The 24,037-nt window shown below is 41.6% G+C and overlaps 1 protein-coding gene across 1 annotated transcript in view; it reads left to right on the forward strand.

The window, feature by feature from the left end:
• Positions 1-24,037, forward strand: part of LOC122806900 (endoplasmic reticulum aminopeptidase 1-like) — a 447,374-nt gene that overhangs the window by 300,218 nt on the left and 123,119 nt on the right. The window contains exon 14 of the mRNA XM_044077704.1: positions 19,203-19,390. Coding sequence (XP_043933639.1) covers positions 19,203-19,390 — 188 coding nt within the window. The remainder of the gene's footprint in view (positions 1-19,202; positions 19,391-24,037) is intronic.

The raw sequence follows: 24,037 nt of genomic DNA on the forward strand, positions 1-24,037 counted from the left end.
CATAGCACTACCAGAGCCTTACTAACTTTCACAGACACTATTAAAAAGACCTAGAGATGAAGGCAAACTTGTTTCATCTGTATTCCTTGATCTCTCTAAAGCTTTTGATCAAGTCTCTCACCAAAGACTCATGTACCAACTGTCTTCCTTTGAGCTCTCACAACCCTCACTACTCTGGGATAACAGCTACCTAAGCGATAGATACCAATCTGTTAAATGGCTCTCCACTTTTTCTCCCTTCCTATCTTCCTGTCAATACTGGTGTGCCACTGGCCTCTATTCTCAGCCTCTGTTCTTCAAAATATTCACTAACAGTTTACCTAACTACTCTCGCCAAGCTCTCCTCATTCAATACACATATGATTCTCCCTAATATGCATTTCTGACAACCTGATACATCGTCAGAGAATTACTCAAGAAGTCATTAACTCTGTTAAAATTTGTCTACAGGATAATCACCTGCTGCTAAATCTCAAAAAATAAATTACTTCTCTTTTTCCCAAATCCTATTTCCACAAATAATAAAAAAAGTAAAACTTCTTCCTTGAATGATACCATGATTGAAGTTACCCCACATACAAAACTACTTGGCATAACAATCAATGACAATTTTAAATTCAATTTACATATCCACAACAGCATAAAAAACCTGCAAAAACTAGGTACCCTACATTGAGTAAAGAAATTCCTTCAGACTCTGCTAAGGTAACTTTAGCTACTACTTACCTCTTACCTTCTCTCCATTAAGCAGCCCCTATCATAACCAGCCTATAAGCTGCACTTACTTCTAAGCTCGAACAGTGTTATAACAAAGTTACCAGATTCACTTGCAACAGACTTGATGGACCCACCACTGTTTAGCACTAAAACACTTAACTGGCTCAAGCTTCCTCACCACCTGTCTTATTCTCAGCTCACCTTAACCCATAAAATTATCCACACCTTATCTGCCTGCCTAACAATTAGACCCATACTTCAACACTATCTTCCAAATCATGACCTTTGGTCAAATAATAAGCAGCTGCTTACCATGTACAAAGTACAAAGGGCTGCTGGGGGTCAGTCTCTATTCCAAAAGAGTAGCTAGAACTTGGAATCAAATTCCTGTATCACTCAGGTCTACACACACCTTCATCTTTTCAAACCATTACTATAGACTTCCTCTCTGCCTCCTGGCTTTGTCCCTGCTCTTCATCTGGGACATAGCTCTCTAACACCTTTCATCACCTTTCTTGTACCTCCTTTTAAAGCACTAAATCCCTTAACCTGCTTATCCCCTTCTAATACCTTACTTTATAGTACTTCTTAAACTACACTACCTACTTCTAACTAGCACAACCAAATTACTATTACCTCGCTACATCTCTATTAACACTCAGACTTGCTCATCTCATCTAATACGTCACTCTGTTCTATTTGTTAAATCCTACCTATCTTATACACCACTCTTCTTTCTGTAAAGTCTCAGTACAAGGCTTGTAAATGTAATGTTTGTGCATATCAATACAGATTTTATTATACTATTATGTTTTGTATTTACTGAAAATAATGACCGTCACCAGTACTGTTGGCCAACAGGGTGCTGGCAGAAATTGGGCTACTGTTAGCCGAAGGAGGAGAAGAGGGGGAAGGCATGCCCGAAGGCAGGTAAAGGCTAGGACTGTGATAGTGAGGGTCAGAACTTTGAATGTTGGCAGTATGACTGGTATAGGGAGAGAGCTAGCTGATATGATGGACCGAAGGAAGGTTGGTATATTGTGTGTGCAAGAGACCAGATGGAAGGGGAGCAAGGCTAGGTGTATCGGAGGCAGTTTCAAATTGTTTTATCATGGTGTGGATGGGAGGAGAAATGGCGTAGGCATTATCCTGTAGGAACAGTATGCTAAGAGTGTTTTGGAGGTGAAAAGAGTGTCGGATAGAGTGATGTTTATGAAGCTTGAAATTGATGGTGCAATGATGAATGTTGTTAGTGCATATGCTCCACAAGTTGGGTGTGTGATGGATGAGAAAGAAAAATTTTGGAGTGAGTTGGATGAAGTGGTGATGACTGTACCCAAGGGTGAGAAACTGGTGATTGGAGCAGTTTTCAATGGGTATGTTGGTGAAGGGAACAGAGGGGATGAGGAAGTGATGGGTAGGTATGGTGTTCAGCAAAGGAATGCAGAAGGTCAGATGGTAGTGGATTTTGTGAAAAGTATGGACATGGCTGTGATAAATACGTATTTTAACAAGAGGGAGGAGCATAGGGTGACATATAAGAGTGGAGGAAAATGCACAAAGGTGGATTATATCTTATGTAGAAGGGCCAGTCTGAAGGTGATTGGAGACTGTAAATTCTTGGCAGGGGAAAGTGTAGTTAGGCAACATAGGATGGTGGTTTGTAGGATGACATTGGTGATCAAGAAGAGGAGGATGAGTGTGAGGGCAGCACCAAGGATCAAATGGTGGAAATTGAAAAAGGGTAATTGTGAGGTGATGTTCAGGGAAGAGTTAAGACAGGCACTGGGTGGCAGTGAAGAGTTACCAAATAGCTGGGTAACTACAGCAGAGCTAGTAAGAGGGATGGCTAGAAAAGTGCTTGGTGTGACATCTGGAAAGAGGACGGAGGACAAGGAGACCTGGTGGTGGAATGAAGAAGTACAGGAGAGTATACAGAGAAAGAGGTTGGCGAAGAAAAAGTGGGATTGTCAAAGAGATGAAGAAAGTAGACAAAAGTATAAGGAGATGAGGTGCATGGCAAAGAGAGAGGTGGTGAAGGCTAAGGATAAGGCGTATGAAGAGTTGTATAAAAGGTTGGACACTAAGGAGGGAGAAAACGACCTGTACCAATTGGCTAGACAGAGGGACCGAGCTAGTAAAGATGTGTAGCAGGTAAGGGTGATAAAGGATAATGAGGGAAACGTACTCACAAGTGAGGAGTGTGTGTTGAGCAGATGGAAAGAGTACTTTGAGGGGTTGATGAATGAAGAGAATGAGAGGGAGAGAAGGTTGGATGATGTGCGGATAGTGAATCATGAAGTGCAATGGATTAGCAAGGAGGAAGTAAGGATAGCTATGAAGAGGATTATGAACGGAAAAGCTGTTGGTCCAGATGACATACCTGTGGAAGCATGGAGGTGTTTAGGTGAAATGGCAGTGGAGTTTTTAACTAGATTGTTAATGAAATCTTGGAAAGTGAGAGGATGCCTGAGGAATGGAGAAAAAGTGTTTTGGTACCGATTTTTAAGAATAAGGGTGATGTGCAGAGCTGTAGTAACTACAGAGTGATTAAACTGATCAGTCACAGCATGAAGTTATGGGAAAGAGTAGTGGAAGCTAGGTTAAGAAGGGAGGTGATGATTAGTGATCAGCAGTATGGTTATGCCAGGAAAGAGCACTACAGATGCGATGTTTGCTCTGAGAGTGTTGATGGAGAAGTACAGAGAAGGTCAGAAGGAGTTGCATTGTGTCTTTGTGGATTTAGAGAAGGCATATGACAGGGTGCCTAGAGAGGAGTTGTGGTATTGTATGAGGAAGTCGGGAGTGTCAGAGAAGTATGTAAGAGTGGTACAAGATATGTACAAGGGTAGTGTGACAGCGGTGAGGTCTGAGATGGGAGTGATGGATGCGTTTAAGGTGGAGGTGGGATTACATCAAGGATCAGCTCTGAGCCCTTTCTTATTTGCAATTGTGATTGACAGGTTGACTGACGAGATCAGACAGGAGTCCCCATGGACTATGAGGTTTGCAGATGACATTGTGATCTGTAGTGAGAGTAGGGAGCAGGTGGAGGAGACCATGGAGAGGTGGGGATATGCTCTAGAGAGAAGAGGAATGAAGGTCAGCAGGACTAAGACAGAATATATGTGTGTGAATGAGAGGAAGGATAGAGGAATGGTGAGAATGCAGGGAGTAGAGGTGGGGAAGGTGGATAAGTTTAAGTACTTGGGATCGACAGTTCAGAGTAATGGTAAGTGTGGAAGAGAGGTGAAGAAGAGACTACAGGCAGGATGGAGTGGGTGGAGAAGAGAGTCAGGAGTGATTTGTGACAGACGAGTACCAGTAAGAGTGAAAGGGAAGGTCTACAAGAGGGTAGTGAGACCAGCTATGTTATATGGGTTGGAGACAGTGGCATTGACAAAAAGGCAGGAGTCAGAGCTTGACGTGGCAGAGTTGAAGATGTTAAGATTTGCACTGGGTGTGAAGAGGATGGACAGGATTAGGAATAAGTATATTATAGGTTCGTAGGTCACAGGTTCATACTAGGCTATCTGCCCTAGGGAATTTATAAACCTAGCCAGAGTGTGTTTGGCTTTCGCCACCCATTTTAAATTAATTTCTTTTTCGAGGTTAGTATACTGTGCCTCTGTCTAACAGTGACACAGAAGTGATATACGGGGTAAACCTATGATCTCCCATCCACTCATCAAGATTCCTCTTGAAGAGAGTCAATGAGGGACTCAGCCTAACCTGGACTAGGATTTTATTCCAGAGTGAAGGGAGCCTCTGGGTTATGAATCTGTCCCTCCAGCATGTCCTATTTATTTCATTGCTGAGGTTCAAGTCTCTCGAGCACGTAGCTCGATGGGATTTGGATTTTCTGAGGTGCAGCATGTCCATTAATTCCGGGTTGGACATGGCTTTATACGTCAGGCACAGATCGCCTCTGAGCAGGTGGTATGCCACTGAGTAGAGCTGGAGTTTCTTTAACCGGGCAGCATATGACATCTGTTTGAGCCCTTTGATCCTCTTGGTGAGGTACTTTTGGGGTCTTTCCAGTTGCTGCAGGTGTCTGGTAAGGTACATCACAAAAGGGGCATTGTACTCAATTATGGGCCTGATGATGGATGAGTAAAGAGGCATGATGACCTCCCCTGATCTAGATGTGAATGTTATTCTAACCACTTTGGCCACGTGGTTGTCAAATGAGAGATTGCTATCAACTTGGGTCCCCAGGTCCCTAATTACTTCTTCTGTACTTAATGGATTACCACCTATGTGGTAATTTCTGGGCACTTTGTTTTTGCCAAAGGGGATGACTATACACTTTTTGGCGTTTAGCTTGAGGCCATGGCTTCCAGTTGTCTGTTTCTATGAGGCCCTTTTGGAGGATGCTTGTGTCAGCTGGAGAGTCGATTATGGCCCCCAGTTTGCAGTAATCTGCGAACTTGGTCAGCCACAGTCCATCCGTGTTGGCCTGTACCTCCAAGAAATATATACCGAGCAAGAGAGGTCCCAGGACTGCGCCTTGTGGGATGCCACTTCTAACTGGTTTGGAGTCTGACATGGCTCCAGCAATTCTAACCATGTGGGTTCTGTCCCTGAGCCAGTTAGCAACCCATCTAGTGACATAGGGGCTTATATTTAAGCTGGTGAGCTTATCTATAATGCCCGAGTGGGGTATTGTATTGAAGGCTTTTGCGAGGTCCAGGTAGACTGTGTGGACCACTTTCCCCTCGTCAACGGCCTTGGTGACTGTTTCAAAGAAATCAACCAGGTTTAAGAGGCAGGATCTGCCCTTAACAAAGCCGAACTGGGTAGGATCCAGTGTCTGTATGTCCCCAATATCTTTATTTATGAGGTCCATGATGATCCTTTCAATAGCTTTGCAGACCAAGCTAGTCAGGCTTATGGGGCGATAGTTTCCAGGATCCGTTGAGGCACCACCTTTGTGGAGAGGGACCACTGTTGCTGTACACCACTCTTTGGGTACATATCCTGTAGTAAGGCTGAGATTGAACAGTAGTTTTATGTTTGGGTTTAGCTCTTCTTGGAGTTCATGTAGGACGCCCGGAACACCGTCTGGTCCCATTGATGCTGTGTTTTTGCTTTGGAGAGGGCAGCTCTTACCTGAGCATCTGAGATGTCAGGGGCAGCACTCTGCTGGGATAGATATTTGCCCTTTGGTAGGGGAGAAGTTTGCTGAACCTGTCAGCTAGGATGTTGGCAATGTCTGTGGGTTCGGTGTATTTTTTGTCATTTTGGACTAATTCTGAGCATATCTGGGAATTCCCACCCAGCTTCCTAACATAACTAAAGAAAGCTTTGTGATTATCCTTAGTGTCCTGTGCAATGTTTCTCTCGAAGCTGGCCTTAGATGATTTTATGAGTGCCGTAGTTTTGCTAATACTGATCAGAGATGCCTTCCCTTTTTGGGATTTTGCTCTATCATGTAGTAGCTTCCTCCTTCTGTTGTATAGTTTGTTTATGGCTGGGGTCCACCAGACAGGACGTCTGCCTTTGTAGGATTGGGTCTTGGTTTTATTTGGGATTGCAAGATCCATGCATTCCTGAAGGTGTTCATAGAATGCATTTATAAAGGACTCTGCAGTCTGGGCCATATTTTCAACAGGCCCGGGGGCTTTGAAGGATTCCACCTCGGTTTTGAGGAGTGTGAAATTTGCTTTAGAGAAGTTGTTCACTGTGGTTTTCTGGGCAGGGCGTGGGGTCGGGATGTGAATATCCAGTGAGATTAGTTTATGGTCTGATCTTACCAGTGAGGGATACACTTCTGGCTTGGAGCATAGAGTCCCCATGTTGGTGATGATCAGGTCCAGTATGTTTTCCCTTCTTGTGGGAGTGGTAACAAGTTGTTCCATAGCATTTGAGTTTATAAATTCTAGGAACCTTTGGGCTAGGGTGTTGGAGCTAGAGTAATGCTCCCAGTCTATGTTTGGGTAGCTGAAGTCACCCAATATAATGGTGTTTGGAGAGACCTTCATATTTTCCAGTGTTCTCAGGAAGGCTGGGTTTGGGAGGGTGGTCTGTAGCAGGCTATAAACTGGAAGGCAGTTTTACCCACTGTTAGCTGCACATGGATAGTCTCTGATGCTTCGTGCTGTGCCACCAACCTGGAGGTGTGGGTATCTTTGACGATATTGATACTCCCCCTCCTTTTGTGGTTCGGTCCAAGTTTTGGGGCCAAAAAGCATGGTATGAGGTATAACCTGGTAGTGCTGGGGTGCTCTTGGGAGCCTTGAACCAAGTTTCTGTTACTGCACAGATATCAATGTTCTCCATGCTAAGGAGAGTTTTGAGTGCGTGCATCTTGAGGTTTAGACTTCTGGCGTTGAGTAGCATTACTCTTAGTTTCTTATCCCTTGTGATACCTATGGAGGTGGGTTTGTCTTTTGAGCCTTGCCTAAAAAAGGCACTATGGGGGTAGCAAGAGCCTTTGCCAATATCCAAAAGCCCAGGGGTGACAGGTGCAAGCTGTCCCTAGTGAAGCATCGTGGCTTGTCGAGCATGTCATCCCAGGCTGACAGGCATTGAATCCCCTTTGAATGACACCAATACTTAAGCCAATTGTTGAAATTGATCATCTTGTCTTCATATTGTGGCATCATTCTTGGTGAGGGTAAGATGCTACTTAAGATCAGGGTCATACCAGCCTGGGCTACATGCTCAGAGAGCTCCTCTATGTCTCTTTTCATGTAGTCCAGGGAGGTACGTCTCAGGTCATTCACACCAGCATGGACAATGACTGAGTCATATTTGTACTTGCCTTGGAGTGACCTGAGTGCTTGTGTTATGTGGCGGATCCTAGCACCCGACAGGCAGCTCACCGTCACCTTCTCCTTGTTCAGCCTGGTGAGCAGGACGTCAGTGTGCCTGATGATAGAGTCACCTATTACAAGTGTATCAGGTGTGTTGTTTAGCCTTAAGGGCTGTGACTGTTCAGCACACTGGCTTTCTGAGCTATGTGTTGCACGTGTTTTGTTTTGGGGTAGCGGTTGCTTGGGTGTCTACTTTGGAGGTCTCTGCTGCTTAGGCAGATTTTTATTTAGAGCCTCCGAGTATGTTTTTGCGTGTTTATGTGTTTGGTTTGCTATCGTGGTAGGTCTATGTGAGACTGGAATTGTAGTGAGTGTGGTTTCCTTCTCCTCCTGACTGGTTACGCCAGTACTGAGTTGAGAGAGCTTAGCCTCCAGTTTGGCTATATGGTTGCATCTCTCACATGTGTTGGAATTTGTTGGGAGGAGGAGAGGGATGTCTGTGTACATGAGACACAAAAACTACAATCCACTCTGCTACAGGCCCCATAAAGGCTCAGTGTCTCTCCAACCTAACACCACTCTTAAGTATTCAACTCCGGTACCACCTTTAACATTCCTATAAGAAAAGTGCAGTCCGGGTCTGAACTGTCTGCAAACAGCTACAGCTAACTTTGAACCTAACACCACTCTTAAGTATTCAACTCCGGTACCACCTTTAACATTCCTATAAGAAAAGTGCAGTCTGGGTCTGAACTGTCTGCAAACAGCTACAGCTAACTTTGAACCTAACACCACTCTTAAGTATTCAACTCCGGTACCACCTTTAACATTCCTATAAGAAAAGTGCAGTCCGGGTCTGAACTGTCTGCAAACAGCTACAGCTAACTTTGAACCTAACACCACTCTTAAGTATTCAACTCCGGTACCACCTTTAACATTCCTATAAGAAAAGTGCAGTCCGGGTCTGAACTGTCTGCAAACAGCTACAGCTAACTTTGAACCTAACACCACTCTTAAGTATTCAACTCGGGTACCACCTTTAACATTCCTATAAGAAAAGTGCAGTCCAGGTCTGAACTGTCTGCAAACAGCTACAGCTAACTTTGAACCTAACACCACTCTTAAGTATTCAACTCCGGTACCACCTTTAACATTCCTATAAGAAAAGTGCAGTCCGGGTCTGAACTGTCTGCAAACAGCTACAGCTAACTTTGAACCTAACACCACTCTTTAGTATTCAACTCCGGTACCACCTTTAACATTCCTATAAGAAAAGTGCAGTCTGGGTCTGAACTGTCTGCAAACAGCTACAGCTAACTTTGAACCTAACACCACTCTTAAGTATTCAACTCCGGTACCACCTTTAACATTCCTATAAGAAAAGTGCAGTTCGGGTCTGAACTGTCTGCAAACAGCTACAGCTAACTTTGAGTATGTGTCTAACTGTTTGAGCCAATCTTCATTTTCCCCTGGAGAGCACTGTGCTTTGGCTGTAAGCAACCCCCCCCCCACCACCACCACACACACACATCTTCCACTTTCTCTTATTCCCTTCTGTTAGCAAATAGTATCAATAACTGATCAATACTGTGTGTTTGTTTATTTAAACTATACCACAGTAGCCTACTGATATAAGGTTATCCTGGTTTTCCACCTGAGAAATTAAGACAAGACTTACAGTTTCAGAGCAGTCCTTGGTCAATTGTGATTGTTCTTAACACATACTTGTCTTGCTTTGGCTCATTAGCAGCAGTACAAAGAACTGCCTGCTCACACCCTTGTTCTCCCTCCCTTCCCTGTTTATTACCTTAAGACAATCCCAGAGTTAATAAATATTACCTGTGGCAGGCACCATTTGTAAAACTACAATCCACTCTGCTACAGGCCCCATGAAGGCTCAGTGTCTCTCCAGTAAGTGTTTTACAACTGTAAATGCCTATTTATGTTGAATTGTATTAGACATTTTACAACTGTATATGTTTATGTTGAATTTCAAGCCTGTACTCCAATCTGCTTACTTACACTATTAGACTATTTACCCCACTCATAGGACCAAAAACTGGGACTGGGTTAGCCGCTCAGCGCCAGCTTCTGGCTCGCTGCTCCCTCCCTGCCCCTTATCCCACCCGCCCCACTGTGTCTACATTTATAGCCACTAGGCCACACCCCTACTTCCTCTCCAACCTACACAACTTCCTCTCCAATTTCCTCCCCACCACTTTACTGTTTAACCACTACTATTCCTCTGAAGCACATTGACCCCACCCATTGATGACATATAACATGTTTATAAATAATTATAAACTCCTTCCTCTTATCTTACCACTCTTAATTCTGCCATACTTTCTTACTAGCTATGAAAATCTCACATTCGTAGGTTTCTCTTATCCAAAAATGCCAAACCAAGACCCCCTACCTCCACTGACTCGGAACTTGCCCACTACTACACTACCCCAAAAATTATAAATTCCAACCACTTGCTTCTAAAAACCACTCCAATCAACACCAAAATCCAAATATGAACTAAAACTACTATTCCAAGTTATTAGACTACTAGTGTATCTAAGAAAAACATAACCAAAGATGGGGACATCCATCCTAATATGCCACTTAAACATTAGGGACATCCAGTCCCCTAATGGAGTTTCTTTAACCGGGCAGCATATGACATCTGTTTGAGCCCTTTGATCCTCTTGGTGAGGTACTTTTGGGGTCTTTCCAGTTGCTGCAGGTGTCTGGTAAGGTACATCACAAAAGGGGCATTGTACTCAATTATGGGCCTGATGATGGATGAGTAAAGAGGCATGATGACCTCCCCTGATCTAGATGTGAATCCCTTCATGATTAGGTGGGCTATATAAAATGTTATTCTAACCACTTTGGCCACGTGGTTGTCAAATGAGAGATTGCTATCAACTTGGGTCCCCAGGTCCCTAATTACTTCTTCTGTACTTAATGGATTACCACCTATGTGGTAATTTGTGGGCACTTTGTTTTTGCCAAAGGGGATGACTATACACTTTTTGGCGTTTAGCTTGAGGCCATGGCTCTGGCACCAGTTGTCTGTTTCTATGAGGCCCTTTTGGAGGATGCTTGTGTCGGCTGGAGAGTCGATTATGGCCCCCAGTTTGCAGTAATCTGCGAACTTGGTCAGCCACAGTCCATCCGTGTTGGCCTGTACCTCCAAGAAATATATACCGAGCAAGAGAGGTCCCAGGACTGCGCCTTGTGGGATGCCACTTCTAACTGGTTTGGAGTCTGACATGGCTCCAGCAATTCTAACCATGTGGGTTCTGTCCTTGAGCCAGTTAGCAACCCATCTAGTGACATAGGGGCTTATATTTAAGCTGGTGAGCTTATCTATAATGCCCGAGTGGGGTATTGTATTGAAGGCTTTTGCGAGGTCCAGGTAGACTGTGTGGACCACTTTCCCCTCGTCAATGGCCTTGGTGACTGTTTCAAAGAAATCAACCAGGTTTAAGAGGCAGGATCTGCCCTTAACAAAGCCGAACTGGGTAGGATCCAGTGTCTGTATGTCCCCAATATCTTTATTTATGAGGTCCATGATGATCCTTTCCATAGCTTTGCAGACCAAGCTAGTCAGGCTTATGGGGCGATAGTTTCCAGGATCCGTTGAGGCACCACCTTTGTGGAGAGGGACCACTGTTGCTGTACGCCACTCTTTGGGTACATATCCTGTAGTAAGGCTGAGATTGAACAGTAGTTTTATGTTTGGGTTTAGCTCTTCTTGGAGTTCATGTAGGACGCAGCCCGGAACACCGTCTGGTCCCATTGATGCTGTGTTTTTTGCTTTGGAGAGGGCAGCTCTTACCTGAGCATCTGAGATGTCAGGGGGGCAGCACTCTGCTGGGATAGATATTTGCCCTTTTGGTAGGGAGAAGTTTGCTGAACCTGTCAGCTAGGATGTTGGCAATGTCTGTGGGTTCGGTGTATTTTTTGTCATTTTGGACTAATTCTGAGCATATCTGGGAATTCCCACCCAGGTTCCTAACATAACTAAAGAAAGCTTTGTGATTATCCTTAGTGTCCTGTGCAATTTTTCTCTCGAAGCTGGCCTTAGATGATTTTATGAGTGCCCGTAGTTTTTTGCTAATACTGATCAGAGATGCCTTCCCTTTTTGGGATTTTGCTCTATCATGTAGTAGCTTCCTCCTTCTGTTGTATAGTTTGTTTATGGCTGGGGTCCACCAGACAGGACGTCTGCCTTTGTAGGATTGGGTCTTGGTTTTATTTGGGATTGCAAGATCCATGCATTCCTGAAGGTGTTCATAGAATGCATTTATAAAGGACTCTGCAGTCTGGGCCATATTTTCAACAGGCCCGGGGGCTTTGAAGGATTCCACCTCGGTTTTGAGGAGTGTGAAATTTGCTTTAGAGAAGTTGTTCACTGTGGTTTTCTGGGCAGGGGGTGGGGTCGGGATGTGAATATCCAGTGAGATTAGTTTATGGTCTGATCTTACCAGTGAGGGATACACTTCTGGCTTGGAGCATAGAGTCCCCATGTTGGTGATGATCAGGTCCAGTATGTTTTCCCTTCTTGTGGGAGTGGTAACAAGTTGTTCCATAGCATTTGAATTTATAAATTCTAGGAACCTTTGGGCTAGGGTGTTGGAGCTAGAGTAATGCTCCCAGTCTATGTTTGGGTAGCTGAAGTCACCCAATATAATGGTGTTTGGAGAGACCTTCGTATTTTCCAGTGTTCTCAGGAAGGCTGGGTTTGGGAGGGTGGTCTGTAGCAGGCTATAAACTGGAAGGCAGTTTTACCCACTGTTAGTTGCACATGGATAGTCTCTGATGCTTCGTGCTGTGCCACCAACCTGGAGGTGTGGGTATCTTTGACGATATTGATACTCCCCCTCCTTTTGTGGTTCGGTCCAAGTTTTGGGGCCAAAAAGCATGGTATGAGGTATAACCTGGTAGTGCTGGGGTGCTCTCGGGAGCCTTGAACCCAAAGTTTGAGTCGTGCTAAACTAAATAAAAGATACAACACCAAAATCAAAAGCCTTTTGCATGCTGAAAAACATAACCAAAGATGGGGACATCCATCCTAATCCAGGCCCAACCTTAACTCAAAATCCTACCAGCCCACCACTCTCCCACCGACTGGTCAACTCCCTCCTAATATGCCACTTAAACATTAGAAGCCTAAACAATAAGATACATAGCCTGCATGCTGTACTAACCACATACCTCCCCAACATAATGTGTCTATCTGAAACATGGCTCCGGCCATCAACCAAAGACAATAAGATCCTGCCTCCTGGTTACAATATACTTAGGGCAGATAGAGTAAAGAAAAGAGGAGGTGGAATAGCCGTCTTATATAATAGCACACTTAACATCATAACTAACCCTATACAACCACCCCAGGTCTCTAACGCTGAAATACTAGCTCTAAAAATTCTACTAAATAATCATAAGGGCATTAACCTAATTGTCACCTATATCCCCCCTGGGAACAATGTAGAAACACTAGAGGTCATTCTACATTGGATAGCCAACAACTACCCTCAAGAAACCATTGTCCTGGCCAATGTTAATATTGACTGGAACCAATGCACAGCACAGTCCAACCCCATCCCTGTTAACCTACATGGATTCTCTCAGATAATATCATCTAACACACGTACAGGTAACAATAACCAAAAAGAGAGTATACTAGACTGGATACTCACCAACAGTCATCCCCAGAACTATATGTCTGGAACTCTCCCTAATGATCTTAGTGATCACCTGCTCACATACATCATGAAAGACAAAATTAATTGTACAAGCTTACCTATTTATAGGTCTATCAGATCCAAGAAAAACTTTGACCCAACTAAATTTCAACTTGAACTCAAATCATGTAACTGGACAAAACTAAAGTTCCTTCCCTTGATGAGGCAGTGTCATCATTTAACAATTCATTCCTTACTATACTTGACTTGCATGCCCTAAACGCTCAATAAGAATTAAAACTCAACTAGCACCCTGGCTAACAACAGACACCAAAACCAAAATAACAACTAGAGACAAAGCGTGGGATAAATGGCACTACCAAACTACCCTAGATCGTATCAAATTCCAACACCTTAGAAATGAGACTAAAAAGCCATCATACTAGATAAGAAAAATTACTTCTACAATCTGCAACATAAACATCAGAATAACCCTCAAAAGTACTGGGCAGGCATAAATAAACTTCTCCAACCAGGCAAATCCACTACTCGACCCCAGGAACATTATCTGACAAGAGCCAAGAAGATATAGCCAATTCATTCAATACTTTCTTCACAGAAACCATCCAGTCATTAGCTAACCAACTTTCTCCTCCCACACTTCTATAAACACTATACCCGACTCACCACTCTCTTTTAACTTCCAGCCAGTGTCCACATCCTTTATCAGATCCCTTTTGAAAAAACTGAAGCCAACCACCCTTTCAGCTGATCTTCTGCCGCTCGAATACCTGCAAATTGCTGCAGATGTCGTAGCCTACCCTATCTCAATCCTAATTAACAGAACCATAACCGAGGCCTCAATCCCCTCAATTTGGAAAATATCCTATGTTATTCCACTCCACAAAGGAGGTTCATCCACAGAACTATCCAACTATAGACCTATAGCCATACTATCACCACTTGCCAAAATTATGGAAAAGTGCATGCACAACCAACTAATGCTCTATCTAACCCAAAATAAACTACTCACAGACTCTCAACATGGATTCAGACCCCATCATAGTACAACCACTGCCCTCCTCTCTTTTACTGAAAACATTAATCTTAACCGGAATAATAAAAAAATATCCTCCGCTCTCTTCCTGGACCTATCGAAAGCCTTCGATATGGTAAACCATCAGTTACTTCTATATACTTTAAAAACCCTGTATCTAGATACTCCAGCCCTTGACTGATTTCAAGCTTACCTCACTGGAAGACAACAAGCAGTAATGTAGCAAAACAAGCTCTCCTGCCTACTACCAAATACCATAGGAGTTCCTCAAGGTTCCATATTAGGACCTCTCCTCTTTTCAGTCTTCATAAACGACATCCAAACAGTCATCCCTGAAGCCACCTGCATTCAATATGCAGATGACTCGACTATAATATGTTCCAATGCCTCTCTTGCAAATCTACTAACTACCACCCAACATAGCTTCACCAAAGTCGAAAACTGGCTTGCCAACCATCTCCTGATCTTAAATCCAAACAAAACCAAGTTACTTCTCTTCTACCCAACCAATAGATCTCTGACTGAAAACTTCACTATAAAATCCAATAATGGGACCATCATCTCCCCAGACACCTATACAAAGCTATTAGGAGTAAACATTGACAATAAACTCAGATTTGATATACATATCAACCAAGCCATTAAGTCAGTCAACAAGAAACTTGGGACCCTATATAGAATTAAAGCCTTCCTTACCACGAATGCCAGGGCAGCCACAGCCCGTTCACACCTTCTTTCTACCCTACTATATGCCTCTCCTGTCCTCACTCACCTTAACAAATCTGATCTGGCCAAGCTCTCATCCTGCTATAATCACATTGCCAGGTTGTTACAGGCCTACCCTACAGAACACACCACTGTACTAACCTGAAAAAGCTTGGATGGATAGAATTCCCACACCTTCTTCACCAGTCCCAACTCATAGAGGCCTTCAAAATCCTTAAACAATCTGAGAATACCCCAGCACTAAAAACTTAATGACTCCTACTCCAATCTAAGCTGCCTGCTCAGCAAACAGACTCCTTGTCCAAACAACTAAATCTCTCAACCTAGGTGGTGACGCTATTTGCCAACACCATTGGTAAAATATGGAACTCTCTCCCAAATAACATCAGCTCAACTTCTCTAAGTCAATTCAAAAATAGTCTAAAACTCCACTTCAAGTCACACTGGCTAGCTCGTTGCCCAAACCCAGACTAGCTCTGTGGGCTTAATTAAAACATAAACAACTAGCTAAGATGATAAGTACTTTGGATACTGTGATAAAGAAATATGTATTCCTGCTAAACCAGTGTAATCTCTTGTTTTGGGGTAGCGGTTTGGGTGTCTACTTTGGAGGTCTCTGCTGCTTAGGCAGATTTTTTATTTAGAGCCTCGAGTATGTTTCATGTGTTTATGTGTTTGGTTTGCTATCGTGGTAGGTCTATGTGAGACTGGAATTGTAGTGAGTGTGGTTTCCTTCTCCTCCTGACTGGTTACGCCAGTACTGAGTTGAGAGAGCTTAGCCTCCAGTTTGGCTATATGGTTGCATCTCTCACATGTGTTGGAATTTGTTGGGAGGAGGAGAGGGATGTCTGTGTACATGAGACACAAAAACTACAATCCACTCTGCTACAGGCCCCATGAAGGCTCAGTGTCTCTCCAACCTAACACCATTCTTAAGTATTCAACTCCGGTACCACCTTTAACATTCCTATAAGAAAAGTGCAGTCCGGGTCTGAACTGTCTGCAAACAGCTACAGCTAACTTTGAACCTAACACCACTCTTAAGTATTCAACTCCGGTACCACCTTTAACATTCCTATAAGAAAAGTGCAGTCTGGGTCTGAACTGTCTGCAAACAGCTACAGCTAACTTTGAACCTAACACCACTCTTAAGTATTCAACTCCGGTACCACCTTTAACATTCCTATAAGAAAAGTGCAGTCCGGGTCTGAACTGTCTGCAAACAGCTACAGCTAACTTTGAACCTAACACCACTCTTAAGTATTCAACTCCGGTACCACTTTTAACATTCCTATAAGAAAAGTGCAGTCCGGGTCTGAACTGTCTGCAAACAGCTACAGCTAACTTTGAACCTAACACCACTCTTAAGTATTCAACTCCGGTACCACCTTTAACATTCCTATAAGAAAAGTGCAGTCCGGGTCTGAATTGTCTGCAAACAGCTACAGCTAACTTTGAACCTAACACCACTCTTAAGTATTCAACTCCGGTACCACCTTTAACATTCCTATAAGAAAAGTGCAGTCCGGTCTGAACTGTCTGCAAACAGCTACAGCTAACTTTGAACCTAACACCACTCTTTAGTATTCAACTCCGGTACCACCTTTAACATTCCTATAAGAAAAGTGCAGTCTTGGTCTGAACTGTCTGCAAACAGCTACAGCTAACTTTGAACCTAACACCACTCTTAAGTATTCAACTCCGGTACCACCTTTAACATTCCTATAAGAAAAGTGCAGTTCGGGTCTGAACTGTCTGCAAACAGCTACAGCTAACTTTGAGTATGTGTCTAACTGTTTGAGCCAATCTTCATTTTCCCCTGGAGAGCACTGTGCTTTGGCTGTAAGCAACCCCCCCCCCCCACCACCACCACCACACACACACACATCTTCCACTTTCTCTTATTCCCTTCTGTTAGCAAATAGTATCAATAACTGATCAATACTGTGTGTTTGTTTATTTAAACTATACCACAGTAGCCTACTGATATAAGGTTATCCTGGTTTTCCACCTGAGAAATTAAGACAAGACTTACAGTTTCAGAGCAGTCCTTGGTCAATTGTGATTGTTCTTAACACATACTTGTATTGCTTTGGCTCATTAGCAGCAGTACAAAGAACTGCCTGCTCACACTCTTGTTCTTTCCTCCCCTTCCCTGTTTATTACCTTAAGACAATCCCAGAGTTAATAAATATTACCTGTGGCAGGCACCATTTGTAAAACTACAATCCACTCTGCTACAGGCCCCATGAAGGCTCAGTGTCTCTCCAGTAAGTGTTTTACAACTGTAAATGCCTATTTATGTTGAATTGTATTAGACATTTTACAACTGTATATGTTTATGTTGAATTTCAAGCCTGTACTCCAATCTGCTTACTTACACTATTAGACTATTTACCCCACTCATAGGACCAAAAACTGGGACTGGGTTAGTGTAAAATAACTGGCCTGATGCCCAAGTGCTTAAACCAGAACTAATACACTTTTAGAATAACAGACACTGAGCCCTCAATCAGCAGTTCCCAACTTAGAAGGATGTAAGCTACCTGTCCTGCCACCACAGTGCAGGCCACAAACCTTCTTAATGTAAAACAACTGGTCTGAAGCCCAAGTGCTTAAACTAAAAGGCTTAGAATGAGTTACACCAAGCAGTAATAAATACAATTGAGTACTTTTAAGATGACGCAAAAGCAAAATAAAGTAGGAAGAAACACAAATACAATAAAAGCAGATAAAATTAGAGGGTCAGCCCAGGATGGAAGATTTTGAGACAAAGCCAGAGAGGCAAGATTACATTGGCTTGGACATGTGCTGTGGAGGGATGCAGAGTATATTGGGTAAAAGATGCTAAGGATGAAGCTGCCAGGTAACAGGAAAAGACGGAGGCCTAAGATAAGTTTTATGGATGTGGTGAGAGAGGACATGCAGGTGGTTTGTGTGACAGAGCAAGATGCAGAGGACATGAAGAAATGGAAACAGTTGATCTGCTGTGACGACCCCTAACGGGAGCAGCTGAAAGAAGAAGAAGAAGAAGATTATAAAATTTGTCGTTATTAAGTTTTGATTGCATTAAATATGATAACTTGGAGTTTTTCTCCCTGGGTCTTTGCTGAAAAAGGACACCTGTGCCAGTTAGACTTTCCTGGTAAACAAACGTCAATAAATAAACAAATAAATGTAAGAGAAATCTGTCTTTTTGGAGTAATGTATTTTTTAGTAAATAAATGATTTAATTTTTTAATGCTCACATTGAAAAAAATAGTAATTGCTCTTGTAATCTTTTAATTTGCTATCTTAAAAAATGTAGCAAAGTATATCTCTGTTAAGTTACAAGACAAATCATTATTCAGAAAAAGATAACTCACATTTGTCTTTTGCTATCATTCTAGCAATATAGTCCCTTTCTTTACTCTAGTAAGACTTCTACTTTTTATTCTGTTGATAGCAGCCATTTTACTTGTGGAAGACACTGTTTACATCCATGAAGTACTTTTCCTTTGCTGATAAAGTAAGCCCTTGATCTGTAACATAATTCTGCCTTTTAAAATGTAACTTATGTTGCCCTTCTAAAATAGGACTTGCCAAACAAAAACGTGACCGTGAAACATCAGTGGAATATAAATTAATTTAAACCAGTGAACAACAGATCCTTTGAATCTCTCTCTATAGGCATTTTTTTCTGGAACAATAACACAGCTAGATCAGTGTGTTGTTCCTTTACAGAGTTAAACCTCTCTGATCTACAGTTGAAAGTATGATGAGAAGAATTTACATTTTTAAATCTGTGATTACAGAGGGCCTAATTTCAAACAACTTCGTCACAGTGTAAGTTACCACACCGAGAGCAGGTCTTTTGGAATTTGGCCCTCAGTATAAGCCTATTTATAGACAGGCCTTACTGAACTAAATCACTTACACTGAGATGAAGGTTTTTGGAATCAGGGCAAACTTACACTGACAGTAACTATTTTGGAATTCAACCCGATGTATGGCAATGGCACTACAGAAACAAAACCAGTGCAGCTAACAATGAAAATTGAGAGAGAGAGAGAGAGAGAGAGAGAGAGAGAGAGAGAGAGAGAGTATTTGTAGTGTACATGGGTTGTCCTGTACCTCCAAACAAATATGTATTCACTGAGTTGTTTGTCTCAAGATAAATGTGATCTTGACCAATGCTTTATTAATTCTATGGAAAGTAATATTTAAGCTAATTTTTATGATGTTGGTTGCATCACTTGTGTATTCTGTTCTTTTCATTTACAGGAACACATATGGAAACTGTTTGGGACGCAGATGGACTTACAGACCTGGAGTGACAGCGGGACACTGCCTCAGCAGGGTCTACGGGTTCTACTCCATTCCCTTGCTATGGGGTTCAGGCACCGTTTCTCAGCAGAAGACCAAGCCTTAGGACTGTTTAATACATGGATGGCCTCAGATGGTCAAGCCAAGTAAGTTATTCTTCTTCTTAGCATCTTATATGTCATGTGTCAGTTAGACTAAATGACCTTGTAGTCACCTGTCTTCGTATGATGTCAGTTTTATCAATCAGAAGATAAGAGATATAAAGGTGAATTATTTCCTATAGATATTCTGAAGGTTTCTGAATATTATGACATAATTCTGGAGAAAACTGGAAAGTTAGTTTTTTTTTTAAATAATAATGTATATAGGACTAGAATACTGATGCACAATATCAAAGGAATGAAAAGTGTGTGGGTGGTAGAGCTGGCATAGCGGTCTAGGTCTTTACCTCACAGATACAAAGCACATTATTATTATTAGCTGGTTATTGGCTAGGCTTGTAACAGACTGCAGACTACTAGCCTTGTAAAACAGATCACATATTAGGCAAATGACATTTGTAGTAGAATGACTGCATATAGACTTTTTATTTCAGAAGTCATGTCATAAATGTAAAAGGACTACAAATCCCTGGGGCACCTATAAAGAATATTACCTGGGAAACAATTTATAATTAAAGAGTTTGTATAATTGACTACATCCAGTACAATAAAGATGCTTTTCACTTATAACCAACAACAAGATACTTCACTGTATTTCCAAGACCAGCAGCTACTGAGTCACAGAGGGCTTTTTCAATGAAATATCAGTTTGAATGACTTTTATATCTACATCAGAAGAAACATTCCTAGTAGAACAGTGGCAAAACTGCATATGACCCTATCATTTGTATAAGTGTAACTTCTATGGATTGGAGGTTTGAGCTTTGTCAGTAGTTGGTGGATCTGATAGGCAATTACTTATTTTTATTTGTCCGTCTGATGAATGCCTAAGTGGGAGGATTTTAAATGGACCCATTTAAACCATTATCTGAAGAAATCATTACAAATTCTACTATACAGGGTCGGAGATTTGTAGTAGAAATACACAGAAGGAGGAGCTATTAAGCAGTTATCACTTGAAAATTATCAGATGAGAAATATGGAATTACCATTCATAAAGCAAGTCAGCAAATTTTTAATAAGGAAAAGGTAGTCAGTTAAGCAAAACGGATTTAAGCTTGGCTTCAAGAAAAAAATGGCTCTGTGATTTTTTTAAATCATTGGATGTTACTTGTTTCCAACAAGTAATACATGAAGGCATCACTTAAAGAACAAACTCCACCCTCTAAAGTACTTCACCTTATCCCAAAGTTATTTTTGTCCATATAATGTCACCTAGATGCACTTTGCTGCAAAACTGCCCCTCATTTCCATTCCTTTCCTTCAGTTCTGTTTCCCCTGCCCCAGATCACTAAAGTCCCTCTTTTTTTTCTGCTTGTTCAAATCTCATATTGTTTCACAAAATAAATTGTTTTATCCTGCTGCCATATGCTAGACACACAATGCTCTGAAGGATTTAATTAACAGCTGAAATGAAACTCATTTCCAAAAATTAGTTTTTGAATAAATCTTTTTTATGAACAACAGGGAGCATTTCTACTATAACACTGCATAAACAACCTAGTAAATACTCCTGTTTTGAACAGTGCCATGTTCATTTTATTCATTTAACTACATATAATTTAAAGATAGTTTGCAATACTGCAAGCATTACCATCTCTTCAAGTTGGCAAATGTCAGTCATTGATGAATGAGCAGAGTTCCTAAACTGAACTGACAAATCTGATACCTCAGAAAGTGTGTGAAAGGTTTTGCAACTGTTTAAGGACTAGGGGCTGAATTCAGAAAGGGTTGCCACCAGTGGAAAGCCATAATATGGCCTACTGGTTCTGACAGCAGCTTTTTCTGATTCAGAGACAGGTCTACCTCACTGATGCTGCATGGATTCTAGGATCGTGGCATTGAGCCATGTTCTCAGCTAAGCTATATATAAATGAAACATTGGGGAGAGGCAAACTATGCTAATTAGCCATGTGCTCTCCTCTAGAAATTCCTTCAGTAAGGCATTTATTCAGCCAAGCAATTAGCTTGGCCCCTGAGTTAATTAACTCATGCAAAAGTTCTCATTCACCCTTTATTTTCAATGGGTGAATATTCATTAGAGGTAGTGGTTGAGATGTGTATGTGCATGTGTATACACAGAAGGAGCTATTAAGTAGTATCACATGTGCATAAGTAGTATACACATGAACATACACATCTCAACCACTACCTTTAATGAGAGGTGTATGGGGATGTGGCTGCATGTGTGAGTGTATGCAGAGTGATGAGCAAATTCAGATGAGTGAGTGTGTTTGTATGTGTGAGTGACCATGTGTTTGCCTGGGTGGATGTAGTAGGGGTTTAGTTAGAAGATAGGTAGGGTAGGTGTTTGTACGGGAGTGTTTTGTGTGTGTGTGTGTGTGTGTGTGTGTGTGTGTGTGTGTGTGTGTGTGTGTGTGTGGTGAATGGGTGAGTGCGTCCATGTGGACAGTCAGGTGAGATGACACTGTGCCTGCATGTGCATGAATGAATATATGTTTGTGTTTGTGTGTGTATGTGTGTGTACATGTGTCAGTGTGCCTGGTGGGGCCACCATATCTCTAATTTTTTTCTAAAGCTAATGAGCAAATCCTACAATACTGGGGATAACAGACACCAGGAAAATGTAATTATTACTCTAAAGTCACTTAAAAAGTTAATTGAAAAGCAGTTTTGCAACATGAAAGGCATATGGGTGGGGGTGACACTAGACACAAGGGATACTGTAATATCTGATTAAAATAATAAAATAATTAAAATAAAAGCAAATAAATTTGCCATGCATCTGGTACAGGATTACAAAGTAAATTATATAGATAAGAGAATCAGCAGTGATCCTTGCTTCCATTGGCAGGAGTTCTGTTACGCCAGAGTGCCAACAGCCATAAGGTATGTTTGCAGGACTGTGTTTTTGTGAGATGTTGGATGTCTGGGGGGGGGGGTGGCTATGATTCCACAAATGTCACATTGTCTGTTACATGCTTCCCTGGACTGCTGAATGTTGACATTGCTCTTTAATCTCTTGTGAAGCACAGCTTTATTGTTATGCAACATCAGAGATGTTGATTTTTTGTTTTGTTTTCTGATCTTTATTAACTGTTGTTCATTCAAATCTGTAAACCTTCTATACACAATGCATGCTGTATTTCACACTGATGTGTATCACTGGTAATGCTGATGACAGTCGTTTTCACGGCGACTGCATACCTCGATTCTCCTAGAGGTGCTGTTGTGCATGCAGGTGCTTTGAGTATGAGTTCATCTGTCAGTTGTGTAGAACTGTGATCACTGCATACTGGCCCTTACGTAATTGTGGCCTTTGTTTACAAATGCTGCTGAACATCTTTAGAGATCAGTATTGGGCCCTTTGCTGGGGTATCTTGAAGACTGGTGAATGTGGCATATCCATAGCTGGGTATAATTCTCTCACTAACCTGAGGAATGAGAGTGTTGGTGCTGCTGTTGTATCATTTGTAAGAAACAGATGGAAAAATGTTGGGGACTGCTGAGATGAAGGATAACAATTTTATGTCCAGTTGTCCAATTGTTTTGAACAGTTAAGGAGTATTTAAGCTGATTTCATTGCCCACAGACCAACTAACACATTATCAAGGCAACTACATACAACCAGTGATTTTATATGCAGTAGGGTGGAAACACCCAATACTTTGGTAACAAGAGATTGTAATCTCCATGAAGTAGCATGTCATGATGGTACTGCCATTTCAGAAAGTAGTTTAGCCCTTTTTGAACAAGCAGAAAAAAGAGGGAGTTTATCTGGGGCAGAGGAAACAGAAGTGACAAAAAGGAATCTAAATAAAGGGTTGTTAAGGACATAATTTGGGTGTCAAAACTAAAAGCAGTGCACATAAAAAATAAATGTATGACTGTAATTGCAATATAGGCCTTTACCAATGCTGTGGGATCAAACACATACAATAATTCATAAATAAGTAGAGAATGGAAAAATGCTAAGTTTGAAAATAAACTAATACTCTGCGAGGGGATTAAATCTCAGTTAATCACAGGAAATTACAAATAGGATTAAATAAGTAAAGAGGATGAATTCAAATATATTATCTATTTATTTGCCCTTGCTGACTTGGAATTTGTAGTTGAGAACATTCAATTTCTGTGAAGGACTAGAAAAAATACACAAAATGATATATTAATATAGAAAATAAATAAAATATCATTTGAACCATAAGCACTTAAAAAGAGAACAAAACTACAGTCTGTTCTACAAAATCATAACAAAGGCAACCACAATATATGCATAAAAATATTAGAAAAGGATAACATAAACAGACTGTATTATGTTATGCACAAAGACATTGACACTCACTGACCTACAGCACACATTAATTGATATTGCATACCATCTAAACACAAAAGATCACAAAAGCATACCTCCTTTAAAAAGTGCACTTCTGTGATTCCTTGGGTCTACATGTTACATCATGTTTTCTGCGTTTATAATCCTCCATGTGCAGTAGGGCAGCAACATCATCAGATTCAGTTTTGACTACCTAATAATGCTTCTAATTTCTTTACATGGGGCCTTGCCTCCACCCCCAAAGTGAAATCACTAGCTTATATATACTAATTCCATGGGTGTAAAATCGAGACCAAAGGCAAATTACTACCAGAATGCTATATTTGACTAAAATG

The sequence above is a fragment of the Protopterus annectens genome, chromosome 7.part0 (assembly GCF_019279795.1).
Source record: "Protopterus annectens isolate FY-2018-M chromosome 7.part0, PAN1.0, whole genome shotgun sequence".
Lineage (NCBI taxonomy): Eukaryota > Metazoa > Chordata > Ceratodontiformes > Protopteridae > Protopterus > Protopterus annectens.